This window comes from Hipposideros armiger, unplaced genomic scaffold, assembly GCF_001890085.2.
Source record: "Hipposideros armiger isolate ML-2016 unplaced genomic scaffold, ASM189008v1 scaffold_11, whole genome shotgun sequence".
Taxonomy (NCBI): Eukaryota; Metazoa; Chordata; class Mammalia; order Chiroptera; family Hipposideridae; genus Hipposideros; species Hipposideros armiger.
The window spans coordinates 3,859,005-3,881,679 of NW_017731361.1; the positions used below are offsets into that span (position 1 = coordinate 3,859,005).

Sequence of the window (22,675 nt, forward strand, 5' to 3'; positions counted from 1 at the left end):
TGCCAGATCTCAGCGACCATCCTACACCCTCTGACCCCCAGGCTGAGCTGCAGTTTTACCTGGTTGTGGCCTTGGCCTTGATCTCCGTGCTCTTTCTCCTCGCGGTGATTCTGGCCATTGCTCTGCGCCTGCGACGTTCCTCCAGCCTGGCTACCTGGGGCTGCTTTCAGCCTGGTCTCTGTTCTAAGACTGGACCAGGGGTTTCTCTCAATTACAACGAGGGAACTTTGCCTTATTCCTACAATCTATATGTTGCCTCCGATTCTCAGAAAACAAGGTTTAATTTGGTCTCCATGACGCCAGAAACGGTACCCTCACAAGATCTTTCTAATGAAGCATCTTTGGTAGTAAGTGTCACTGAGGAGAATAACGAGTTAAGCTCTAACTCTGTGGCTTCTACTCACGTGAGTTTCAGTGAATGCCTTTTATCTGCAAACGGTTTGCTTTAATTTTCTTTACTTTTATTAACTACAAAGAGAGGAAAATGCATTTCTTTTTTAAAAAGACAGTGACGATTTTATAATATTCAGGTGCATTTGCTAAGGATTCTTTGAATCCCACTGAGTAGGTCATTTTTATGCCTGATCTTTTCTCAGAGCCAATTGTAGGTGTCTTTCCAATTTTAAAAAATATTATTTTCTGGTATGCCTGCCAAACGTGCTTATCCTCAGAATATAAATATTTACAGTCATGAAAGCACAACAATGAGAAATTTTTCCTATATTTTGATGGGCTTCCAAATATATTGCCAGTAATTTGTACTGACTGGAATTAGGTTTGTTACCCAGAAAACGGTAAGTTTATAATATTATTTGCATTACTAATTTTCCTACAAATTCTTTTGAAATATAAATATTAGTAGAGTTGTAGAATACTATCCTTATTTCCAGCAAATGCGAGTTGGAGTGCTTCCATTTTGTCCTAAAAATGTTGATGTGTCTTCTTCTCTTAACTTCCTATGATTCTGATAATGTGTACAATCACATTTCTTATTTTTATGTTTACGTATTGTGAAAACTTTTTTTTTGAATGTTAAGTGTCAACAACCTATTAAAGTAGTTCTTCCATTCAGACAAATTTAAAAATCTTTCAAAAAAATGGTCCCAAATTATAGCTGAGTGAGAAAATTTAAATTACTGTATTATATGATTTCTCAAAACAGGAAACTCGTAGGGAAATGTCCCATAATAGGTGTGTTGGGGGGGCATCATATCAAGGCAGGTGCATTAAAATTACAGTATAAGGATAAAAGTACTGTGCATAGAAGCTTCAAGTTCATTTAAAAACTCATTAGAAAGATAAGACTATACCTACAACTACAGAAAATCTCAAGAAAGTGGCTCTGTATGAAAAATTTTAGGGAAATAAAAAAAAAGCTCTCTGAAGTCTCAAAACAAATACTGTAGTTTTTGGGTTTTTTAGTCGGCTCCACGTCCATCCATATTTGAAGAACAGTAGGTGGAGCTATTTAAGATCTAAAATCCAAAAATCCTTTCCCGGAGTTCAAGATTGTGCAGTAATTGGTTAGGACTCTGAGCGCCGCTGTTCACCAATCAGGGAGAGAAATGCGGAGAGATCCTGCTTGCGGTGCACGCGCCTGAAGCACAAAGCAGAGACAGAAACTAACCATCTCCTCCCGGACTAAGGAAACTGAGCGGAGGAGCTCTGGTCCTCCAGCTGACGGATTTTAAGGACGGAAGAGCTGATCCTGACTTCTGTGGTCAAGCGAAGAATTTGAAATAATCCTCCAGGAAAGTGACAATGATTCCTGCGCGACTGCACCAGGACTACAAAGGGCTGGTCCTGCTGGGAGTTCTCCTGGGGATTCTGTGGGAAACGGGATGCACCCAAATCCACTATTCAGTTCCCGAGGAGCTGGAGAAAGGCTCTAGGGTGGGCAACATCGCCAAGGACCTGGGGCTAGAGGCCCGGGAACTGGAGGAGCGCGGAGTCCGCATTGTCTCCCGAGGTAGGACGCAACTTTTCGCTCTGAACCCGCGAAGCGGCAGTTTGGTCACTGCAGGCAGGATAGACCGGGAGGAGCTCTGTATGGGGGCCATAAAGTGTCAACTAAACCTGGAGATTCTGATGGAGGATAAGGTGAAAATATACGGGGTGGTGGTAGAAGTGAGGGACATTAATGATAATGCCCCCTACTTCCGGGAAGGTGAATTAGAAATAAAAATGAGTGAAAACGCAGCCACTGGGATGCGGTTCCCCCTTCCCCACGCTTGGGATCCGGATAGCGGGAAGAATTCTCTCCAGAGCTACGAGCTCAGCAGTAATACTCACTTCTCCCTGGAGGTGCAGAGTGGAGCGGATGGTAACAAGTACCCGGAACTGGTGCTGGAGCGCGCCCTGGACCGCGAGGAAAAGGCGGTTCACCACCTGGTTCTCACCGCCTCCGACGGGGGCGAGCCAGTGCGCACTGGCACCGCGCGCATCCGCGTGATGGTCGTTGATGTGAACGACAACGCACCGGCGTTTGCTCAGTCCGAGTACCGCGTGAGCGTTCCGGAGAATGTGGCTGTGGGCACTACGCTGCTTCTGGTCAACGCCACCGACCCTGACGAAGGAGCTAATGCGGAAGTGATGTATTCCTTCCGGTATGTGGACAACAAGGCGGCCCAACTTTTCAAGCTGGATTGTAATTTAGGGACAATTTCAACAATAGGGGAGCTGAACCATGAGGAATCTGGATTTTACGAGATGGAAGTGCAAGCAATGGATAACGCAGGATATTCTGCACGAGCCAAAGTCCTGATCACAGTTTTGGATGTGAATGACAATGCCCCCGAAGTAGTTGTCACCTCTCTCTCCAGCTCCATTCTGGAAAACTCTCCCAGAGGGACATTAATTGCCCTTTTAAATGTAAATGATCAAGACTCCAAAGAAAACGGACAAGTGATCTGTTTCATCCAAGGGAATCTGCCCTTTAAATTAGAAAAGTCTTATGGAAATTACTATAGTTTAGTGACTGACGCACTCCTGGACCGAGAGCTGGTTCCTAGCTACAACGTCACAGTGACCGCCACTGACCGAGGAAGTCCGCCCTTGTCCACAGAAACTTACATCTCACTGAATGTGGCAGACGCTAACGACAACCCGCCCGCCTTCTCTCGTGCCTCCTACACAGCCTATATCCCCGAGAACAACCCTAGGGGAGCCTCCATAGTCTCAGTGACCGCCTATGACCCAGACTATGGAGAGAACGCCCAGGTCACTTACTCCCTGGTCGATGACAACACCCTCCAGGGAGTGTCCTTATCCTCTTACGTCTCCATCAACTCGGACACCGGGGTCCTGTATGCACTGTGCTCCTTCGACTATGAGCAGTTCCGTGACCTGTCCCTACAAGTGATGGCACATGATAGTGGGGACCCTCCACTCAGCAGCAATGTGTCACTGAGCGTATTCGTGCTGGATCAGAACGACAACGCACCAGAGATCCTGTACCCCGCGCTCCCCACCGACGGTTCCACCGGTGTGGAGCTGGCACCCCGCTCCGCAGAGCCTGGCTACCTGGTGACTAAGGTGGTGGCAGTGGACAGAGACTCAGGCCAGAACGCCTGGCTGTCCTACCACCTGCTCAAGGCCAGCGAGCCAGGGCTCTTCTCCGTGGGGCTGCACACGGGCGAGGTGCGCACTGCGCGGGCCCTGCTGGACAGAGACGCGCTCAAACAGAGCCTGGTGGTGGCGGTCCAGGACCACGGCCAGCCCCCTCTGTCGGCCACTGTCACGCTCACGGTGGCTGTAGCTGACAGCATCCCAGAGGTCCTAGCCGACCTGAGCATTCTAGAGCCCTCCGTCAACCCTGACAACTCAGGCCTCACTCTCTACCTGGTGGTGGCAGTGGCTGCTGTGTCCTGTGTCTTCCTCGCCTTTGTCATTGTGTTACTGGCGCTCAGACTGCGGCGCTGGCACAGGTCACGTCTGCTCCAGGCATCCGGAGGCAGATTGGCAGGCGTGCCAGCCTCGCACTTTGTGGGCGTGGACGGGGTGCAGGCTTTCCTGCAGACCTATTCCCACGAGGTCTCCCTCACAGCTGACTCGGGGAAGAGTCACCTGATCTTCCCACAGCCCAACTATGCGGACACGCTCATCAGCCAGGAGAGCTGTGAGAAAAGCGAGCCTCTTTTACTGTCAGGTGATTCGATGTTTTCTAAAGATAATAATGCATTAATTCAGGTGAGTCCATATCAAATATTCTTAGAGCTTTGAGCAAAATATCTCTTACTATAGGTAATTACTATATATTTGGAACTTATAAAGCAGACACCAATAACTGTATGTATACATGGCAAACACAAATGACAACCCATCTGCCTTCCCTCATGCCTTATGTGTAACAATTTTATATATTTCTATACGTCATCTATAAACATTTATATCTACTTATTAATACTCTATATAAACTTGTTCATACTCTATATAATTTTTAAAATTTAATTTACCAACTATAAAATTTGTCCTGCTTTTAATTGGTCTTTTTATTTCCCATTGGCCTTGAAACAATTTTATATTGAACATCTGATGCCAATTTATCTGTTAAGAACACAAATTCTTTTAGAGAAGATAAACCCAATTCAATGAAAATTATAAATATTTTTAATAAACTTTTGTAAATAGAGTGGCTTTTTAACGTGAAATTGCTAACAAATTCATAAAGTGCATTTAGTTTCTTTTAAAGAGCGGTGATTCCTTCTGGTCATTGAGGATGCATAGATTTATACTTTCTCATTGTCCTAAGTAATTTCATGGTTTCAAATCATTCATGAACTTCCAAATATGGTTGAGTTTATTTCTTACATGCTTAAATTTTTCTTATTGCGTACAGTGTAAGTGTTGCCATGAGGAAATGTTGTCATGACGAGATTGTTTATTTTTCACGCCCATTATAGATTTCGTGAACACAATGTCTGTATACGTTTCCAGGTTAAATATTTCTTTTGCCTGTTTTACCCACACTGATGATCTTAATAATGACTTTGTGGAACACTCAGAGTTAACAAATTATGTTTTGAGCGCATTTTTTGGTACTGTGGTGAATTTGCAGTAATTCTATTTTCTTCTTATGTTAAATTTCCCACAACTTTCACACGGAAAATTTTCTGGAAAGTGCATAAATTCTAAGTGTTTCCTGAGAACCTTATGCTTATTGTAGAATGTCAAACAGAAACTGAATGCTAAAGTATATTATTCATGGGAAAGCATTGCTGGAAACTGTGAAAAGCCTGGTTTCTTTTGGTGACTTCTGTAACAGGGTAGGGAGCCATAACGTCCTGATAACTTTCTCTTTCTTTATTTGTTGCCTTTCTACTTTCAAAAATACAATAGGTATTAACACTTAGACTTATAAAAGAGATTGAAAACCATTTGGAGAATGAAAGATACTCAAATGGCCCTAAAATGAGGCAGTTACCGATACTAAGATACATGCAAACAAATACATGCCACTTTATGCTTCCTGACAACCAAGACAAAAAAGAAAATATAGTGTGGTTCTATTTGTCTTATTTTTTTAAAAAGATTTTATTGGGGAATTGGGGAAGGGGAACAGTGTTGGGGAATTGGGGAAGGGGAACAGCCAAGTTGTTGTCCTTCAATCTTAGTTGTGGAGGGCGCAGCTAGCTCAGCTCCAAGTCCAATCACCATCTGGCTGCCTATGGGCAGCTCCTGGCCATTCAGCTCAAGGTGCTGTGTTCAATCTTAGTTGCGGATGGGCATAGCCCACCATCCCATGCCGGAGTCGAACAGGAAACCTTGTTGTCAGGAGCATGTGCTCTCACCAGCTGAGCCATCCTGCCACCTGTTGGCAGCTCAGCAGCAGTTCTGCTCTGGCACAGCTCACTGGCCCATGTGGGAATCAAACCAGTGGCCCTGTTGCTCAGAGCTTGCGCTCTTAACCAACTGAGCCACTCGGCCGGCCCTGTCTGATTTTTTTAAAGGTAGTTTTAAGCTTATCTAAAAATGTGACCTTTGTATTAACATTAAGTTCTAAATGGAATTTAATAAGTAGAGCTTTCTAAAAAATACTGAGGGGAATAGAAGGCAATATAACTCCTGTTGTTTTGTAAAAGCTAACAAAATGTTTATTACAAGACCAGTTTTCATATGGTGGTCAATTCAAATGAAAGACAGAACACACAACAGAAATTATATGGGAAGCTGACCTAGTATTGTCCAAATATGCTGACTTCTGTTCATTTAACCCGATTTAGGAATTAAATCACTAAGAGCTATGGCAATGAATAATCATGACCTATAGGCTATATCTCAAATATCAGGAATTTCAATTATGCTTCCAGTTTGAGCTAAATAGCCTTCATTAAGTAGTTACTAACTGAATGAATGAACAAATGTATGTGCTCTGGGGATTACCTGATATTACTATTTAAAGATATAGTATGATGGAAAAATAGCAGTCTTGCAATGAGGTAACTCCTGACTGTGTGATCATTGACACACAGAGATTATTTAATCTCTTTCAGCTTCAGCAAAATAGGGATAACAATATATAATTTGAAAGACTGTGGTGAGGACTTGTGATAACATATCACTGGTTCATAACATGCTTCATAATACTTGTATGTACTTAACAGTAGCCATTTTTGACATTGTTGATAGAAAAGGGAGTCAGGCTTTCAATGACAGCACACTTGACATTCCGTTGGGAAAAGTAATAATGATTTGTGTGCTTCTCCAGATGTTACAATGGGATGACCTGTGGATGGAAACAAAACTTCTAAAATTTTTATGAAAGCTAATTTTAAAATCTTAAGTGCCCCGGCACATTCTTGATTGAGAATCTCCTGTTTTTGGGTCATAAAAGATGGAGGAACCATTGTTTTATTTTTATTTATTTATTTATTTTTAAGATTTTTATTGGGGAATTGAGGGATGGGAACAGCGCTGGGAAATTGGGGGAAAGGAAACAGACAAGTTGCTGTCCTTTTGTTCTTCAGTCTAGTTGTGGAGGACGTGGCTTCACTGGCCCAAGTTGGTACCATCATTGCACACTTCCTGGACGAGGCAGATCAGTCACCGGCTTCTAGATAGCTGCTCACTGCAGCTGCTGGATGCTCACCCTGGCTGCTGGCTATACACAATAGCTGCTGGCTAAACACGGTAGCCCATGGCAACCACTGCCACAGGGGCTGCAACCTACCCTTATCCAGCGACTCATGGCAGCTCAGCTCCAGGTTGAGCTGTTGTTCAGCATCTTAGCTGTAGATGGCAGTGTCACTGACCTTCATATGTGGGATCCGAACCAGGGCACTCTGGCGTCTCAAGCCAGCTCTTAACCAACGCGCCACTCAGCCAGCCCAGAGGAACCATTGTTTTAAATGAGACAATTTTATGAGTGTTAATTTTTCTCTGTCTGAACCATAGTGTAACCTAAACAAGGTTGCTATGCGACTTCTTATTCAAAGGACCAATTTTTCCCAATAGGATTGCTAGGATGATTTGACTGGAAAATGGAATATCAAAACCTGAAAGTTGGAGTTAATTTGGTTTTGACTGTGTCAGTTTAAGCTAACGGCTATGCAAAATATCAATCTTAGCTTTAGAATATTTGTTGATAATTTAGGATTGATAATTAGGATATTTGTTGATTGGTTTTTTTAAAGTAACTTGGCAATGGGGTTGGATGTTTATATTTCTTCTTGTTCCAGTAATGAAATTATGTCAAGGACTTTACTTACCTTCCTTAATCTAATAAGTTAATCAAAGTGTTCAGATACAACTTAGGGTTGTAGCTCCCCTATTTTATAGCATCTAAAATTGGAATGTAATCTATCTGCAGACATTCTTCTCCCTCTTGCATTCTAGAAGAGTATTATGTTCCTTGAGACAGCAATATCCTAGGATCCTTGCTCAGATTGTACAACTTGTTGAGACTATACATCCCAGAAATAATTTTGAACTGAATTAGAAGGCTAATGATAAATGAGTGGACTGTATCACAGTTTTCTCAGTGATGTAACAGAGTATTACTATGATCATGAATTGAATAGTATTGGTATAAAAACCACATTTTCCCTCATGCAAGATATCAAGTTCAAAAAAGTAAACACCTCCACATTAAATATGTGCTTTCCTTTGTATATCACTTATACCTCAATAAAACCATTAAAAATTTTTTAAGCAAACACATAGTTGTGAAGGAAGGGATTTTGATCAAACTAATGAGTGCATATATTAGGAAAGAGACAGATTTACTCTCTAATGCTACACTTAGAGTTTGTTTTTAGGAAGCCATACCTAATGAAAAGTTATCAATAACAGACTACACTGTTTATGACTCATTTTTAAAAATACTGATAGGAAAAGATAGCTGATGGCAAAGATAATTGAAAAAGAATCTTTGATAGAGGATGAGTTTTCTGGATACCAAATGAAAAGAGCTCTGATTCAGGAAAACGTGAAGAAACTGTCATCAGATGGGCCATGGTCAAATAAAACAATGTATCTATCTGCAAAAGGAATCAGTACCTGCACAATTTCTCTTAGAGAAGTCATTAAAAGGTCTACTATGTATAATATCATTGAGGACAAATATAATTTCTTAGTTCATCTTTGAGTCTCTGAAGCATTTCACACAATGGTTTGCACACCTAAATACTCAATAAAAGGCTTGAATTCAATGATTAGAAAGTGGTCTCTTGGGGAAAAAAATCATAATGCAAAACCAATTATTTTACCTGTGCTTTCCCTCTATATTGAACTCCTAATATGAACCAGCTCCCTGACCTATCTATACAAACCTAAGGAACTGGAGATCTGTTAAAATTTTAAAATCCGTAAGATTTTCATATTGTGAAATGTCTTAGAAGCTTTCTATATATTTGCAACTGAAGCTTTAGCCAATAGTTCATCCTGAGATTGTATTAAATGAAATAAAATAAAGACCCCCAATAAAAATAAATAAAAAGGGAAACTCAGCCTAAAAATACTCTTAAACATCAAGAAGAAATAAAAAGGAGTCATCACTTTGATTTTATAGGCTGGAGTCACTGAGGATATAAGTTCCCAGGAATATTTAATTGCCTGAATAAGACTTTACTACTGCCTTTCAACTTGCAAATTCCAGTGAGAAACATCTATCTTTCTCATTGCTCTCAACTCTTGAGGACCTCAAGCTTTGACTTCTTTAGGCTGGAGTTCTACAGCAGGGACTCAGAGCATCGCTATTAGCCAAGGTGGAAACAGATAAATGAGGAGTTTCCATAAGGTTTCTACTGGATGACTTTCCTAATTGGACTTTGCCAAAGATCTGGGGCTTGGTGTCCAGAACTTATCCCCTTGGAAGCTGTGGGTTAACTAGGAGACAGAGTACTGAAGAAAGTGGAGACTTACTCGTGATAACAGGATGGACCCAGAGCAGATATACCCACATACTGTAGTTTGTATCATACGTTTAGTGGTGGTAGTTGAAAATCCTTTAAATGGTTTTCACATTAATGTAAATATTCAAACTGTAAATGATAATACCCCCTGGTTCAGCAGGGTTCAGATATTCAACTCAGTTAAATATCTGAGTTGACCCATCCTGGAGCAAGATTTGCAATAGAACCTACAGCAGATCCTGATGTTGGAAGCAATTCCTTTACAAAATTACCATCTGAGCAGCAACACTCTATTTGTCTTCAAAGTAAAAGAGACCAACAGTAGAAACAAATCCGTTGAACTTACATCAGAGAAGCCACTAGACCTGGAAAAGCAAAGCTTGTATCACTTAGTCCTGACAGCCTTAGATGGTGAGGACCACCTCCGGGGAGTAACGCAATGACAACAATCCCTATCCCCCAATTTCAGCCAGAATGTATATGGTGGTGGGGGGGGTAAGCCTTCGAGAAGACATATCCATGGTGAGGGTGAGGGCCACTGACCTAGATGAAGGCCTCAAAATAGAGATCGAGTATGTCTTTGCAGCCCAGAGTACCCATACCCAGTTTGGCCTTGATCACAATAGTGGAGAAATGGAAACTTGAAGTACATAGGACTATGAAGAGACTAAAAAGTATTCCATGGTTTTGGAAGCAACGAACAGGGGAACTAATTGGTCATCGTAGTTGCAATCAGAATTCTAGCTGATAATGACAAAGTCCCAGAGGTGATTTTTACTTCTATTTCCACAATGATTACTGAAGATTCTTCACTTTGGACAGTAATTACTCTGTTTAAAACACAGGATTCAGATTCAGGAGAAAATGGGGAGGTCATGTGTCTGGTACAAGAAAATGCACCTTTCAGAATTTAATCTTCCTCCAATAATCACTACAAGCTTATAACAGATGGGGCCTTGGACCTGGAGTAAACCCTGGAATACAATGTCACCATCATGCCACCCCTGTTCCAGCAGAAGCGTCACCCTATACATTCACGACATCAACAACAATGTACCAGTTTTCCACCAGGCCTACATGGTCTTGTCTCAGCCACAAGAGCACCTCCCAGCACCTCCATTGCCCAAGTTTGCACCTCAGATCCTGACATGGGACCCACCAGTCATATCTCCTACTCCACTGTGGTCAATTCATATGCTTTAAGGGAATTCGAAGTAGCACAGAATGCTAAATAGGGACTATTCTTTGTGATCAGGTGATTGTACAAATGGGTCCAAATAATGTTAACATAGCATTTTGCTGAACTTGCAGTTTACAAACACTTTAAAAATTATAGAATAATATTTGCATATAAAATTCCCCATTATATATCACTCTCAGTGATTTGAAAGCTTTCAGTCTAAAATATAAGCCCCAGAAAGGAAAAGGAAACAGTTACCTTTGGAAAGTGGAATTAGGTAAAGTGGATAATATGGAAACTCTGAAAGAGTGAGAGGAGAGTTACTGGTAAGTCGAGAAAGAGAATAGTAGTAGTAAGATGCATAGGTGTATCTGATTGATTAGTCATAGTAGGGTTTCTTATTGGTGCAGATTCTGTTGTCCATCTAAGCTATGTTACTTTTATTATAAATGCTACCTGGCTGTTGGTCTCTAAAAGGAATTAGGAAAATCAGGTAATTTGGCATCTTCAACCTGGATTCTGTTGCTCACCTGAAGAATTTGCTAAAGCTTAGAAAGCAAGAAAAGGCAAGTATCTCCACAAATACGTGTCATTTGCATATACTGGCTTTATCTTGTGTAATACTTGTTAGCCGTATATGAGGGGAGGCAGTGAATGAATGTTCCTGGTGAGCACAGGGCCCTTATTGACACCCATTGACTCTTCTATTTACCATATTTAAAATTGATTTTTGCATGCGGTGTGGAGGTAGCAATTCAATGAGGTAAGGGTCAAGGTTCTTTTTTCCCATATGGATGCCCAGTTTTTGCAGCATTATTTATCAAAAAGATTTTCAGATTTTCCTATTGAATAGCTTTGGCATACTTGACAATTGAGAATCAGTTAATTGATATATGTGGGTCTATTTCTAGACCCTGTATCATGGGCCACTGATCTATTTGTTTATCCTTTTGTCAATATCACACTGTCTTGATAATTGTAGCTTTATAGTAAGTTTTGAAGTCAGGTAGGTAAGTCTTCCAACTTTTTTTTCAACATTGTTTTGACTATTCTTGGTTCTTTGTCTTTCCAAATAAACTAAAACCATCTTGTCACTTTCCAGAGGGGAAAAACCTGCAGTGGTTTTGAATGGGATTGAATTGAATCTATAAATCTATTGGGAAAGGGGTTATCTTAACAATAGTGAGACTTCCAATCCATGAAAATGGTATATATTTCCATTTACTTAGGTCTTCTTTAACTTCTCTCAGCAATGTTTTATAATGTAGAGGTCTTGTATATCTTTCATTAAATTATTCCTACATATTTGATGGTTTTTGGATGTTATTGTAAATTGTATTTTTATTTCATTTTCTGATTGTTCATTGCCAGTTTACAGAAAAGATATTGATTTTTGTATACTCCATATGCTTTTGTAAAACAAGAGGTGCAGGGTTCGCTATTCTATATTGTGTAATAATATAAAGTGAGAGGATATAGTATAAGCTTAAACCCTCTGCAGCAGTTCAGACTTCCATTCTCAGCTGTGTATAGGCTGGAAGAGCCCACCCCTAAAGAGAGTAGGCACTAGCATCTGCCCCATATCTAGCAGTGGGTGGTTCATTCATGCATTTATATAGCAAATATTTATTAATGGCGCATTATATGCAAGGCACTGTCCTAGATGCAAAGGGACATAGCAATGAACAAGGAAGACATGATTCCTGCCTTAATGGGTCCCCATTCTAAGATATGTTTTTTTTACAAGTCTGATAAATGCCACCAAGGAGAAAAACAAGGATGCTAAGAGAGTTTGTAATAGGGAGGCCTACTATAGTCCAAAGGGTCAGGGAAGGCTTCTTTTAGGAAGTGATATTTAGAGTGATACCTGAAGGATAAGTAGAAGTTATCTAGGTAACAAGGAGAAGATTAAAGAAGAAACTGTTGGGCAGAGGGGATAGCATGTGTAAAGTTCCTAAAAAAAAGAAAAGGTAAGCAATTGAAATGGGCTAGGGAGACTAGAAATGGAAAATAAGTAGATGAGGTACATCTATTACAAGGCAGAGCCTTGTAAACCATATTACATATTTTGGATTTTATTCTAAGAACTCTTGCACTTAGGAGCTATTGAAAGGTTTTCAGCAAGGCCAGTGACAAGATATGATTTGAATTTTTAAAAGATTACTCTGCCTGCTGTGTGGTGACTCAATTTATGAGGGTTATAAATGGAAGTGGGGAGAACAGATGGGAGACTGGCAACATTCCTAGTAAGAAAGAGAGCTGGATTGGTTTAAAAGGAAGGCAGTAGATAGAGAAATAAATGGTTGGATTGGAAATATATTTAATAAATAGTTTCAACAAGACAATAATGGAATGGCTAGAATGTAAACTCCATGAGGGCAGGAACTATTTTGTTTATTATCATATTCTTCAGTGCCTGGCAAGTTGTAGATCCTAAATAAAATATTGTGATTGAATAAACACAATGGATGAAAGAGAGGAGTCATTTCCAGGTTTCTGAATTAAGGAACTAGATGGACAAAGGTACCATTTAGTGAGACTAGAGAAGGGTAGATTTTAGAGAAATCAAGAGTTGCATTGTAAACATGTTAAATTTGAGATTCTGAGAACTGTCCAAGTGCAGATATTAAGAATGTGGTTGGTCACCATTTTTCTATTCTGGTTTCTTCCATCGTGATAATCCATTCAGATGGTAGATCCTTACCAGGCTGAGCACAATAAGCTTCCTGATAGCTTTACACTGGTATGTTTTTGGGCTCATGGTAGAGCTACCTCCGTGTTTTCTCTTTCTTCCTGATCTCTTTTTTACTATTAGAAACATCCAGCACCCAGAGAACCTCACTGTGTCTACTCCCTACTCCCCCCACACTTCAGACTAGTCCTGGTGCCCAGTTCTTTGCCTCTGGAATTCTGTTTGGGTTAAAACTTATCAGGCTGTTTTAATCTGTTGTTGTTGTTATTTAATTTTCTTTTACTTGATTTTATGTTTTCCATGGAAATTTTTTTTTAAATTGGGGAATTGGGGGGATGGGAATAGCGCTGGGGAATTGGGGGAAGGGGAACAGACAAGTTGCTGTCGTTTTTGTTCTTCAATCTAGTTGTGGAGGATGTTGCTTCACTGGCCCAAGCTGGCACCATCATTGCGCTCTTCCCTGGCGAGGCAGATCAGTCGCCGGCTTCTGGACGGCCGCTCACGGTGGCTGCTGGCTACATATGGTAGCCCATGGCAACCCAGTGCCACAGGGGCTGCAGCCTACGCTGTCGCCGGCGACTCACGGCAGCCCAGCTCCAGGTTGAGCTGTTGTTCAGCATCTTAGCTGTGGAGGGCAGTGTCACTGGCCCTTATGTGAGATCCGAACCGGGGCCCTCTGGCATCCCAAGCCAGTTCTTAACCATCACGCCACTCGGCCGGCCCTCCATGGAAATTTTTAAGTTCACTTTTTCTTCAACTGTTTTGGGCTTACAAAACAGTAAACTTTCAGATAAGGAATGTTTAGGATAAAAGATGCATAGCAACAATAATAAAATTGTTGGATTTTAATATTATAAATACACTTGGAAGATTGTATACCCACACATACCTTAAACATCCTACAGAGTCCTCAGTAATTATGTTAAAAAGATACTACTTTTTGTTCCATGACTTTCATCTGATATTGCTTCATCAATGTGTTAGCTCTGTCTCCCTAACAAGAACATAAGCTCCTTGATGGTAAGGACTTATTTATTTTTTCCATTCTATATTTTTAAGTCCTGGAACAGTGCTTGACATTGTTAACTCTAAGTTAATATTTCTGGAATGAGTTAACAGTAATTAAACATTTTAAGTTGAAACCAATAGTATGGTAGAACTTTTCTATTTCACTCTGTTCATATGGTAAATTACACAGATTGATTTTTAAATGTTAAATGAACTTTGCATTTTTAGAATATACAGAACTTGGTCATCATATTCTAGCCTTTTCTGTATTGTTAGATTCAATATGCCATTATTATCTAAAAGATTTTTGTATGTGTGTTTATGAAGGATATTGGTCTGTAGTTTACTTTTCTTGTAATTTCTGTGTCTCATTTTGTTGTTAGGGTAACAGCTTTTGGTTTCATTGGTTTTTCTCTATTATTTGTTCATTTCATTAATTTCCACTCTCATCTTTATTATTTCCATCCTTCTCCCTATTTGGGGATTAATTTACTCTTTCTAACTTCTTAAGGTTGTAGCTTAGATAATTGACTTTACACCTTTCTCTCTTTTCTAATATGTAGTAAAGTATTTAAATAAATAAATTTCACTCTCAGCTTTAACTGCATCCAGGAAATTTTGGATGTTATGTTTCATTAAAGTTTAATTCAAAATGTTTTCTAATACACCTTGCAATTTCTTCTTTGACCCATGTGTTATTTAAAAGTATATTGTTTAATTTCCAAATACTTGAGGATTACCCAAATATTCTTTTGTCTTCCATATCTAATTTTATTTTGTTATGATCCAAGAACATACTTTATATTGTTTCTATACTTTTAAAATTGTTAAACTTTGTATTACGGCACAGGATATATAGTCTATCTTGGTGAATGTTCTTTGCACACCTAAAAACAATGTGTTTTCTGCTATTGGTGATTGTTGTATCAACTAGGTCACATTGGTTGATAGTGTTCAGGCCTTCTGTACCTTACTGATTGTTTGTCTATTCATTGTATCAGTCACTGACAGAGGACAGTTGAAATCTCTAACTAAAAATATGGATTTTTCTTTTTCCTTTCAGGTGTATCAGTTTTTGTATCATATTTTTTTCATATATTAAGCTGTATTATTAAGTATGTGCACTTTTTTATTTTAAAATCATTATAGATTCACAGGAAGTTGTACAAACAATTAGCTTCCCCCAGTATTAACATTTAAAAAAAAATTTTATTGGGAAACAGCTATAGTCATTGGTTACACATTGCTTTCATACTACAATGGCATAGTTGATTCTTTGAGGGAGAGCACAGCTCACAATGCCCCATGTGGGGATCGAACCAGCAAACTTGGTGTTATCAGCACCTCGCTCTAACCAACTGAGCTAACTGGTCACCCCTCTAGTAGTAACATCTTATATTACTGTAGTATACAATATTGAAACCAGGGAATGATACAATCTACAGACCTTATTCAAATTTCAAGTTTTAACATGAACTCATTTGCGTGTGTGAATCGTTCTATGCAACTCTATCATCTGCATAGATTTGTGTAACCACCACCACAATCAAATACAGATCTGTTCCATCACCACAAAGAACTACCTTATATTGATTGCCCGAATCCCTGGTGACCACTAATTTGTTCACCATATCTTATAATGTTGCCATTTTGAAAACGTTATCTAAATGGTACAATACAGTATATAACATTTCAAGATTGGCTTTTTTTCACTCAGCATGATGCCCTTGAGATCCATCAAAGCTGTTGCAGGTATCAAGAGTTTGTTTCCTTTTATTACTGAGTAGTATTCTATCATATAGATATGCCACAGTTTAATCATTCACCTCTTGGAAGACATTTGGGTTGTTTTCAGTTTGGGGCTATTACACATAAAGCTGCTGTGAACATTGTGTAGAGGTTTTTGTGACATAAGTTTACATTTCTCTGGCAAATATGCCCATGAGTGCAATTGCTGGATCAGCTGGTAAGTGTATGTTTAGTTTTAAAAGAAACAACCAAACTATTTTCCAGAGGACTGTATCATTTTCCTTTCCTAACAGAAATTTATGACAGATTCAGTTTCTCCATAGTCTCACCAGCATTTGGTATTATCATTTTTTACTTTACCTGTTCTAATAGGTGTATGGTATCTCATTGTGGTTTTTATTTGCATTTCCATAATGGCTAATAACATTGAATATCTTTTCATATGCTTATTTGCCATCACTTCTTCAGTAAGATGCCTGTTTTTGTGTTTTGCCCTTTTTCTAATTGGGTGTTTTTGTTTGTTTTTTGTTTTTTTAGCTGAGCCATCCTGCCACCTGTTGGCAGCTCAGCAGCAGCTCAGCTCCAGCTGGGAATAGAACTGCTAGTTGCTCAGAGCTCACACTCTTGAGTGAGCTCTTAACCAACTGAGTCACTAAGCCGGCCCTGGATTTTTTTTTGTTATTACTGTTGAATTTTGAGAGTTCTCTGTATATTCTAGATATGAGTCCTTTGTCAGATATGTGGTTTGGAAATATTGTCTTCCAGTCTGTAGCTTGTCTTTTCATCCTCTTAACAGGATCTTCCCTAAAGCAAAAGTTTTTAATTTCAATGATGTACAATTTATTGATTTCTTTTATGGATCATGCTTTTGGTATCATATCTAAGAACTGTTCACATTTTCTAAGGCCTGAAGACTTCTGTCATGTTTTCTTCTAAAAGTTTTATAGTTTTATATTGGCATCTGTAATCCATTTTGAGTTAATTTTTGTATATGGTGTGCAGTTTAGGTCGAGAGTCAATTTTTTATCTATGAATGACCAATGGCTTCAGAACCATTTGTTAAAAAGACTACCTTTCCTCCATTGAATCTTTTTGGCACATTTGTCAAAAATCAGTTGGCTATAAAAGGTTGCGAGAAGGGTATGCTAGGGATTTGAGGAAGATGTTTTGTTATTCCTCAGGAAATAGACGTATGCAGGAATTGGTGGCAGCCACGTTAAGAACATAAAAGCAGGAGCACCCTTAGCATGAAGCTATACAATGAAGAATACCATTGTATGTTAAATAGAGAGAAGGAAAGAAATCAGGTCCTTGGTGATCTACTTATGCCCCTGGATCAAAGTAATCATGACACCTGCTTACTTCTGGACTTCAGATATGTGAGCCAAAAAATCTCCTTCGTGGCTTTAAAAAAACCACCCCATTTGGCCATACATGTGTGGATCTATTCTGGATTCTCTATTCTGTTTCTCTTCCAATACCACAATGTCTTGATTACTATAACTATATTTAAAATTGGTTAGAATAATTATTCCCACTTTATTCTTCCTTTTCAGTATCGTTTTAGCTATTCTTTGGCCTGTGCCTTTGCATATAACTTTTAGGATAAGCTTGTCTATATTACAAAAAAAAAATCTTGCTTATATTTTGATAGGAATCATGTTAAACCTGGAGAACTAAACGGAGACAATAGACATCTTTACCATGTTGAGTCTTCCAATCCACTAATATTGTATGTCTCCCTCTCCATTTATTTAGATAGTCTTTGATTTCTTTCATCAGCATTCTGTAAGTTTATATAAACAAGTTCTGTTTATATTTTGGTAGAGTTATACCTAAAAATTTCATTTTTTGAGCAATTGTAAATGGTGTTAGGCTTGTAATTTCAATTTCTACATTTTCATTGATAGTATATAGAAATATAGTTGATTTTTATATGTTAATTTTGTATCCTGTGACCTTGCTGAAGTCATATATTCATTTTAGGAGTTTTCGTGTAGATTCATTGAGATTTTCTATGTAGACAATCATGTCATCTGCAAATAGGGACAGTATTACTTCTTTCTTTCAATGTGTATGTCTTTTCTAGCCTTACTGCCTGAACTTCTATAATTATGTTGAATAAGAATAGTAAGACTGGACATCTTTGCTTTGTTCTTGATCTTAGAGGGGAAATTTTGGTCTTTCACTATTAAGTATAATGTTTACTGTAGGTTAGTGTGGATGCTCTTTATTAAGTTGAGGAAGATATCCTCTATTCCTAGTTTTCTGAGAAACGTTTTTTTTATCATGAATGGGTGTTGAATTTTGTCACATGCTTTTTCTGTATCAATGTATATGACTATGTGATTTTTCTTTGGCCTGTTGACATGGTGAATTACATTGACTAATTTTCAAATACTGAACCAGCCTTACAACCCTGAAATAAACTCTAATTGGTCATGGTGTATAATTCTTTTTACATATTTCTGAATTCTAATTGCTAATATTTTGTTAAAATGTTTTGTATCTATATTCATGAGGGATATTGGTTTGTAGCTTTTTTTTTGGTGCTGTCTTTGTCTGGCTTTGATATCAGGGTAATACTTGCTTCATAAAATGAATTGGAAAGTTTTTCTTCTCTATTTTTTGGAAGACTATGTAGAATTGGTGTTAATTCTTCTTTTAAAATTTGGTAGAATTCTCCAGTGTGACTTTCTGGGCCTAGAGGCTATTGAGGGGAATTTTTAAACTATGAATTCAATTTCTCTACTAGTTATAGGGCTATTTAAATTGTCCATTTCATATTGGGTGAGTTGTGGTAGATTTTGTTTTTGATAAATTCGTTCATTTCATCTAAATTGTCTCGTTTATGTGCATACAGTTGCTCATAGTATCTCTTACATTCCTTTTAATGTCTGTGGGGCCTGTAGTGATATCCCCTATTTCACTGTGAGTATTAGTTTGTCAATCGTACTAGAGTTTTTCAATTTACTCATTTACCAATTTTATTTGTTTAAAAAAAACTAGCTTTCTGTGCCATTGATATTCTCTGCTACTTTTCTATTTTCAATTTTATTAATTTCTATTTTTATTTTAAATAACTTTATTGAGGTATAATTTACATATCATAAACTTCACTCATTTTAAGGGTATAGATAGACAAGTTTTAGTAAATTTGCACAGTTGTGCAACCATCACCAGTATCCAATTTTATAACATTTCCTTCACCCCAAAGATTTCCTGTGTGCCTGTTTGCATTCAGTTCTCGCTCCCGCCTCCAGCCCCAGGCAACAACTGGTCTGCTTTCCCTCTCTCTAGTTTTTTCTTTTCTGGAAATTTCATATAGATATAATTATATAATATGTCGGTTTTTTGTGTGTTGTCTTATTTCACTTGGCATAATATTTTTGAGGTTCATCATTATAGCACTTCACATATAATGGAAGTACCATTTAACAATATATTTCTATTTTCCTATTTTCTGGGTGTTTTTGTGTGTGTGCTATCGTTGTCACATATTTTACTCCTGCAAATATTTTAAGCCCAAACATATGTTATTACTTTTGCTTTAACTAATCAATTATCTTTTAAAGCAATTAAAAAGTGAGAAGAAAAGTCTTTCATATGTAACCTACATTTTTATCATTTCTGTCACTAATTTCTTTACATAGACCCAAGTTTCCATCTGTTGTAATTTTCCTTCAAACTAAAGAACTTCCTTTAATGTTTCTTGCAGTACAGATCTGCTGGTTGCAAATTTCCTTGGTTTTTGTTTGACAAAAATTTTCATTTCACTTTCGTTTTTGAAAGTAGTTTTGCTGGATATAAAATTCTAGGCTGACATATTTTTTTTCTTTCAGCACTTTAAAGATATTGTTTTTCTATCTTCTGCCTTGCATTGTTTCTGATGAGAAGTCTACAATCTTTCTTACCATTGTTCCCTCATACTTAATGTTTCTTTTCCTCCAACTGCTTCCAATTTTTTCTCTTTATCAATGGTTTTCAGAAATTTATTATGGATCTTGGTGTGTTTTTCTTTTCTTTTCTCTCTTTTTTTTTTTGGTCTTGTAAAACTTTATTTCAGTTTAAACAAAAAAGCAAATGCTACTTATGTCATTCAGGAACAGGTGGGATTATGGTCATCTTTCATAGCTGTAAACTGGCAAACTCCAAATGAGAGATGTGATCTAGGTAAAAGACACTTATCAGTCCAGATTATATTTACCTCCCAAAGAGATCATGAAAATTAATCAAAAAGAGTACAAACAGATTTACATAAAGTCACATCAGAAAAACTGAGAAAGTGATGGCTACTGGTTTGAGAAATTCTGTTTCCACTTCGTACTCAGGAGAATCAATTCTTAAAGATCAGGAACAGGTGGTTTATAGTGTAAGTATTAAAAACAATGATATGTACTTTTATCATATGATTATTAGGTTGGTGTGTTTTTCTTTACATTTATCCTATGTGGGATTCACTGAGCTTCTTGATTCTGTGGGTCTATAATTTTCTTTAAGCTTATTATAGACCCACAGAATCAAGTTATGAAGTTTTGGGCTTTATTCAAGTATTACTTATTATACACATAATTATAGAACTCCAACTACACTTATGTTAGACCACTTGCTATTTTCCCACAGGTTGCTGATTCTCTGTTCCTATTTTTTTCCCCAATCTTTTTTTTTTTTTTATCGGTTGCGTTACCTCACTGGACGCCTCGCAGCGCCCATCTCCGCCACTCCGGATTCGGGGATCTGAACCCGACTCCCTTTCGATCGGCTGAGGGCAATGGAGGCCATCGCCCGTCCCTTCGTCCCCAATCTTTTTTTCTCTGTGTATTTCAGTTTGGATAGATTCTATTGCTATTACTTCAAGTTCAGTGATCTTTTCTTCCTCAGTGTCTAGTCTGCTGCTAAATCCATCTAGTGAAGTTTTCATTTCACATATTGTATTTTTCATCTCTAGAATTTCCATTTCATTATTTCATTTCTCTCCATTTTTTTTCATTATCTTCATATTTTCCTTTAAATCCTTGAGAACATTTACAATAGCTATTTTAAAGTCCTTGTCTGATAATTTCATCACTTGTGTCATTTCTAGTGCTGATTTTCTTTCTGGTTTTAGGTCACAGTTTACTGCTTATTTGCATGTCTAGTAATGTTTTATTGGATGGCAGACATTGTAAATGCTATTGTTGAGTGTTTGGATTTTGTTTTCTTTCTTTAAGAAGTATTGAAAGTTTTTTTGGATGGCAGTTAGGTTATTTGCAGATCAGGTTGATCTTTTCAAGGCTTGTTTTTAAGTTTTGTTAGGGCAGGTCAATATAAGCTTTTTCCTTGGGCTAGTTTAGCCCTACTGCTGAGTTGTAACTTTTTTTTATTTCTGTGAGTGTTCAGCAGGGTTCAGTATTCTCAGTGAATGGAATTCAAATATTTCCCATCCCTGTGATCTCCAGGAATTCTTCAGCTAATAGCTCCCTTGACAGTTGTTTTTTGCCCAGCTTCAAAAGAGTGTCAGTTTATATATGCTCAGATTATCATTCAGCAGAAGCCCCAAGAGGATCCTTATCCAGATTTCTGGACTTGGAGGTGTAGCTCCATTCTCTCTGGTATGCTGTCCCACAAATTCTAGCTATAGTAGCCTCCCCGAATTCTAATTTCTACTCCTCAATTCAGCAAGGCCACCATATTATTCTTAGATTTTTTCCTTTCCTTCCCTATGGTCTGAAAATTGCCTTCAGGCAAAACTAAACAAAACAAAACAACAACAACAGCAACAAAACCAGAGATCCTAGGACACACTGTATTTGCTTCCTTTTTTGCCTTGCATTCCTTTTGAGCCAATGTCTGAAAGCATTTTCCACATATTTTCATCAATCTTCTAGTTGTTTATATTGGTATGGCTAGTTCCACATGGTCAAAAGCAAAAGTTTTCACTTTGCTTTTTGCACTAACAATATATCCTGGAAATCTTCTACACAAATTTATGGAGATCTTCATTGGGTTTTTTTTTAACATACAGCTTCATAAAACTCCACTATATGTGTACATATCATAGTCAATTCAACCAATCTATAGTTTGTCATTTAGTTTCCAATATTTTTTTGCAATTACAAATAATGCTGTAATGAACAACCTGGTATGTATTTTCATAATTTCTGTGGTGTATATTTAGGGTAAATTCCTAAAAATCTGATTGCTAGGTCATAGGGGAAAAGCATATGTAGTTTTGTCAAATATAATTACTTCCCTCCATTTAGGTCGTACCATTCTGCATTCCTACCAATACATGACAATACTTATTTTCCAAAAGTCTCATCTACAGCACATGTTGTCAAGCTTTAAATTTTTTTGCCAATCAATCTGGGAAGAATCAACATAGTTAAAATGGCCATATTACCCAAAGCAATATACAGATTTAATGCAATCCCCATCAAAATCCCAATGGCATTTTTTCAAGAAATAAAAAAAAATCATCAGATTTGTGTGGAATCACAAAAGACCCCAAATAGCCAAAGCAATCCTGTGCAAACAGAACAAGGCTGAAGGTATCACACTCCCTGACTTCAACTTGTACTACAGAGCAATAATAATCAAAATAGCATGGTATTGGCAGACAAACAGACACACAGACCAGTGGAATAGAACTGAAAACCCAGAAATAAGCCTATATATATATATATATATATATATATATATATATATATATATATA

At 38.0% G+C, this 22,675-nt stretch overlaps 1 protein-coding gene across 11 annotated transcripts in view; it reads left to right on the forward strand.

Moving 5' to 3' along the window:
- The window catches only part of LOC109393460 (protocadherin gamma-C4), a 161,371-nt gene that overhangs the window by 100,748 nt on the left and 37,948 nt on the right, over window positions 1-22,675 (forward strand). The window contains exon 2 of one of the 11 annotated variants that reach the window (XM_019662859.1): window positions 7-347. The exons of 9 other annotated variants lie outside the window; for them this stretch is intronic. In XM_019662859.1, the coding sequence (XP_019518404.1) occupies window positions 294-347 (54 nt within the window). In that variant the 5' untranslated portion in view covers window positions 7-293. Of the gene's footprint in view, window positions 1-6; window positions 348-476; window positions 4,189-22,675 lie in introns of those variants that run through there. One more of the 11 variants, XM_019662760.1, reaches the window with a different exon arrangement.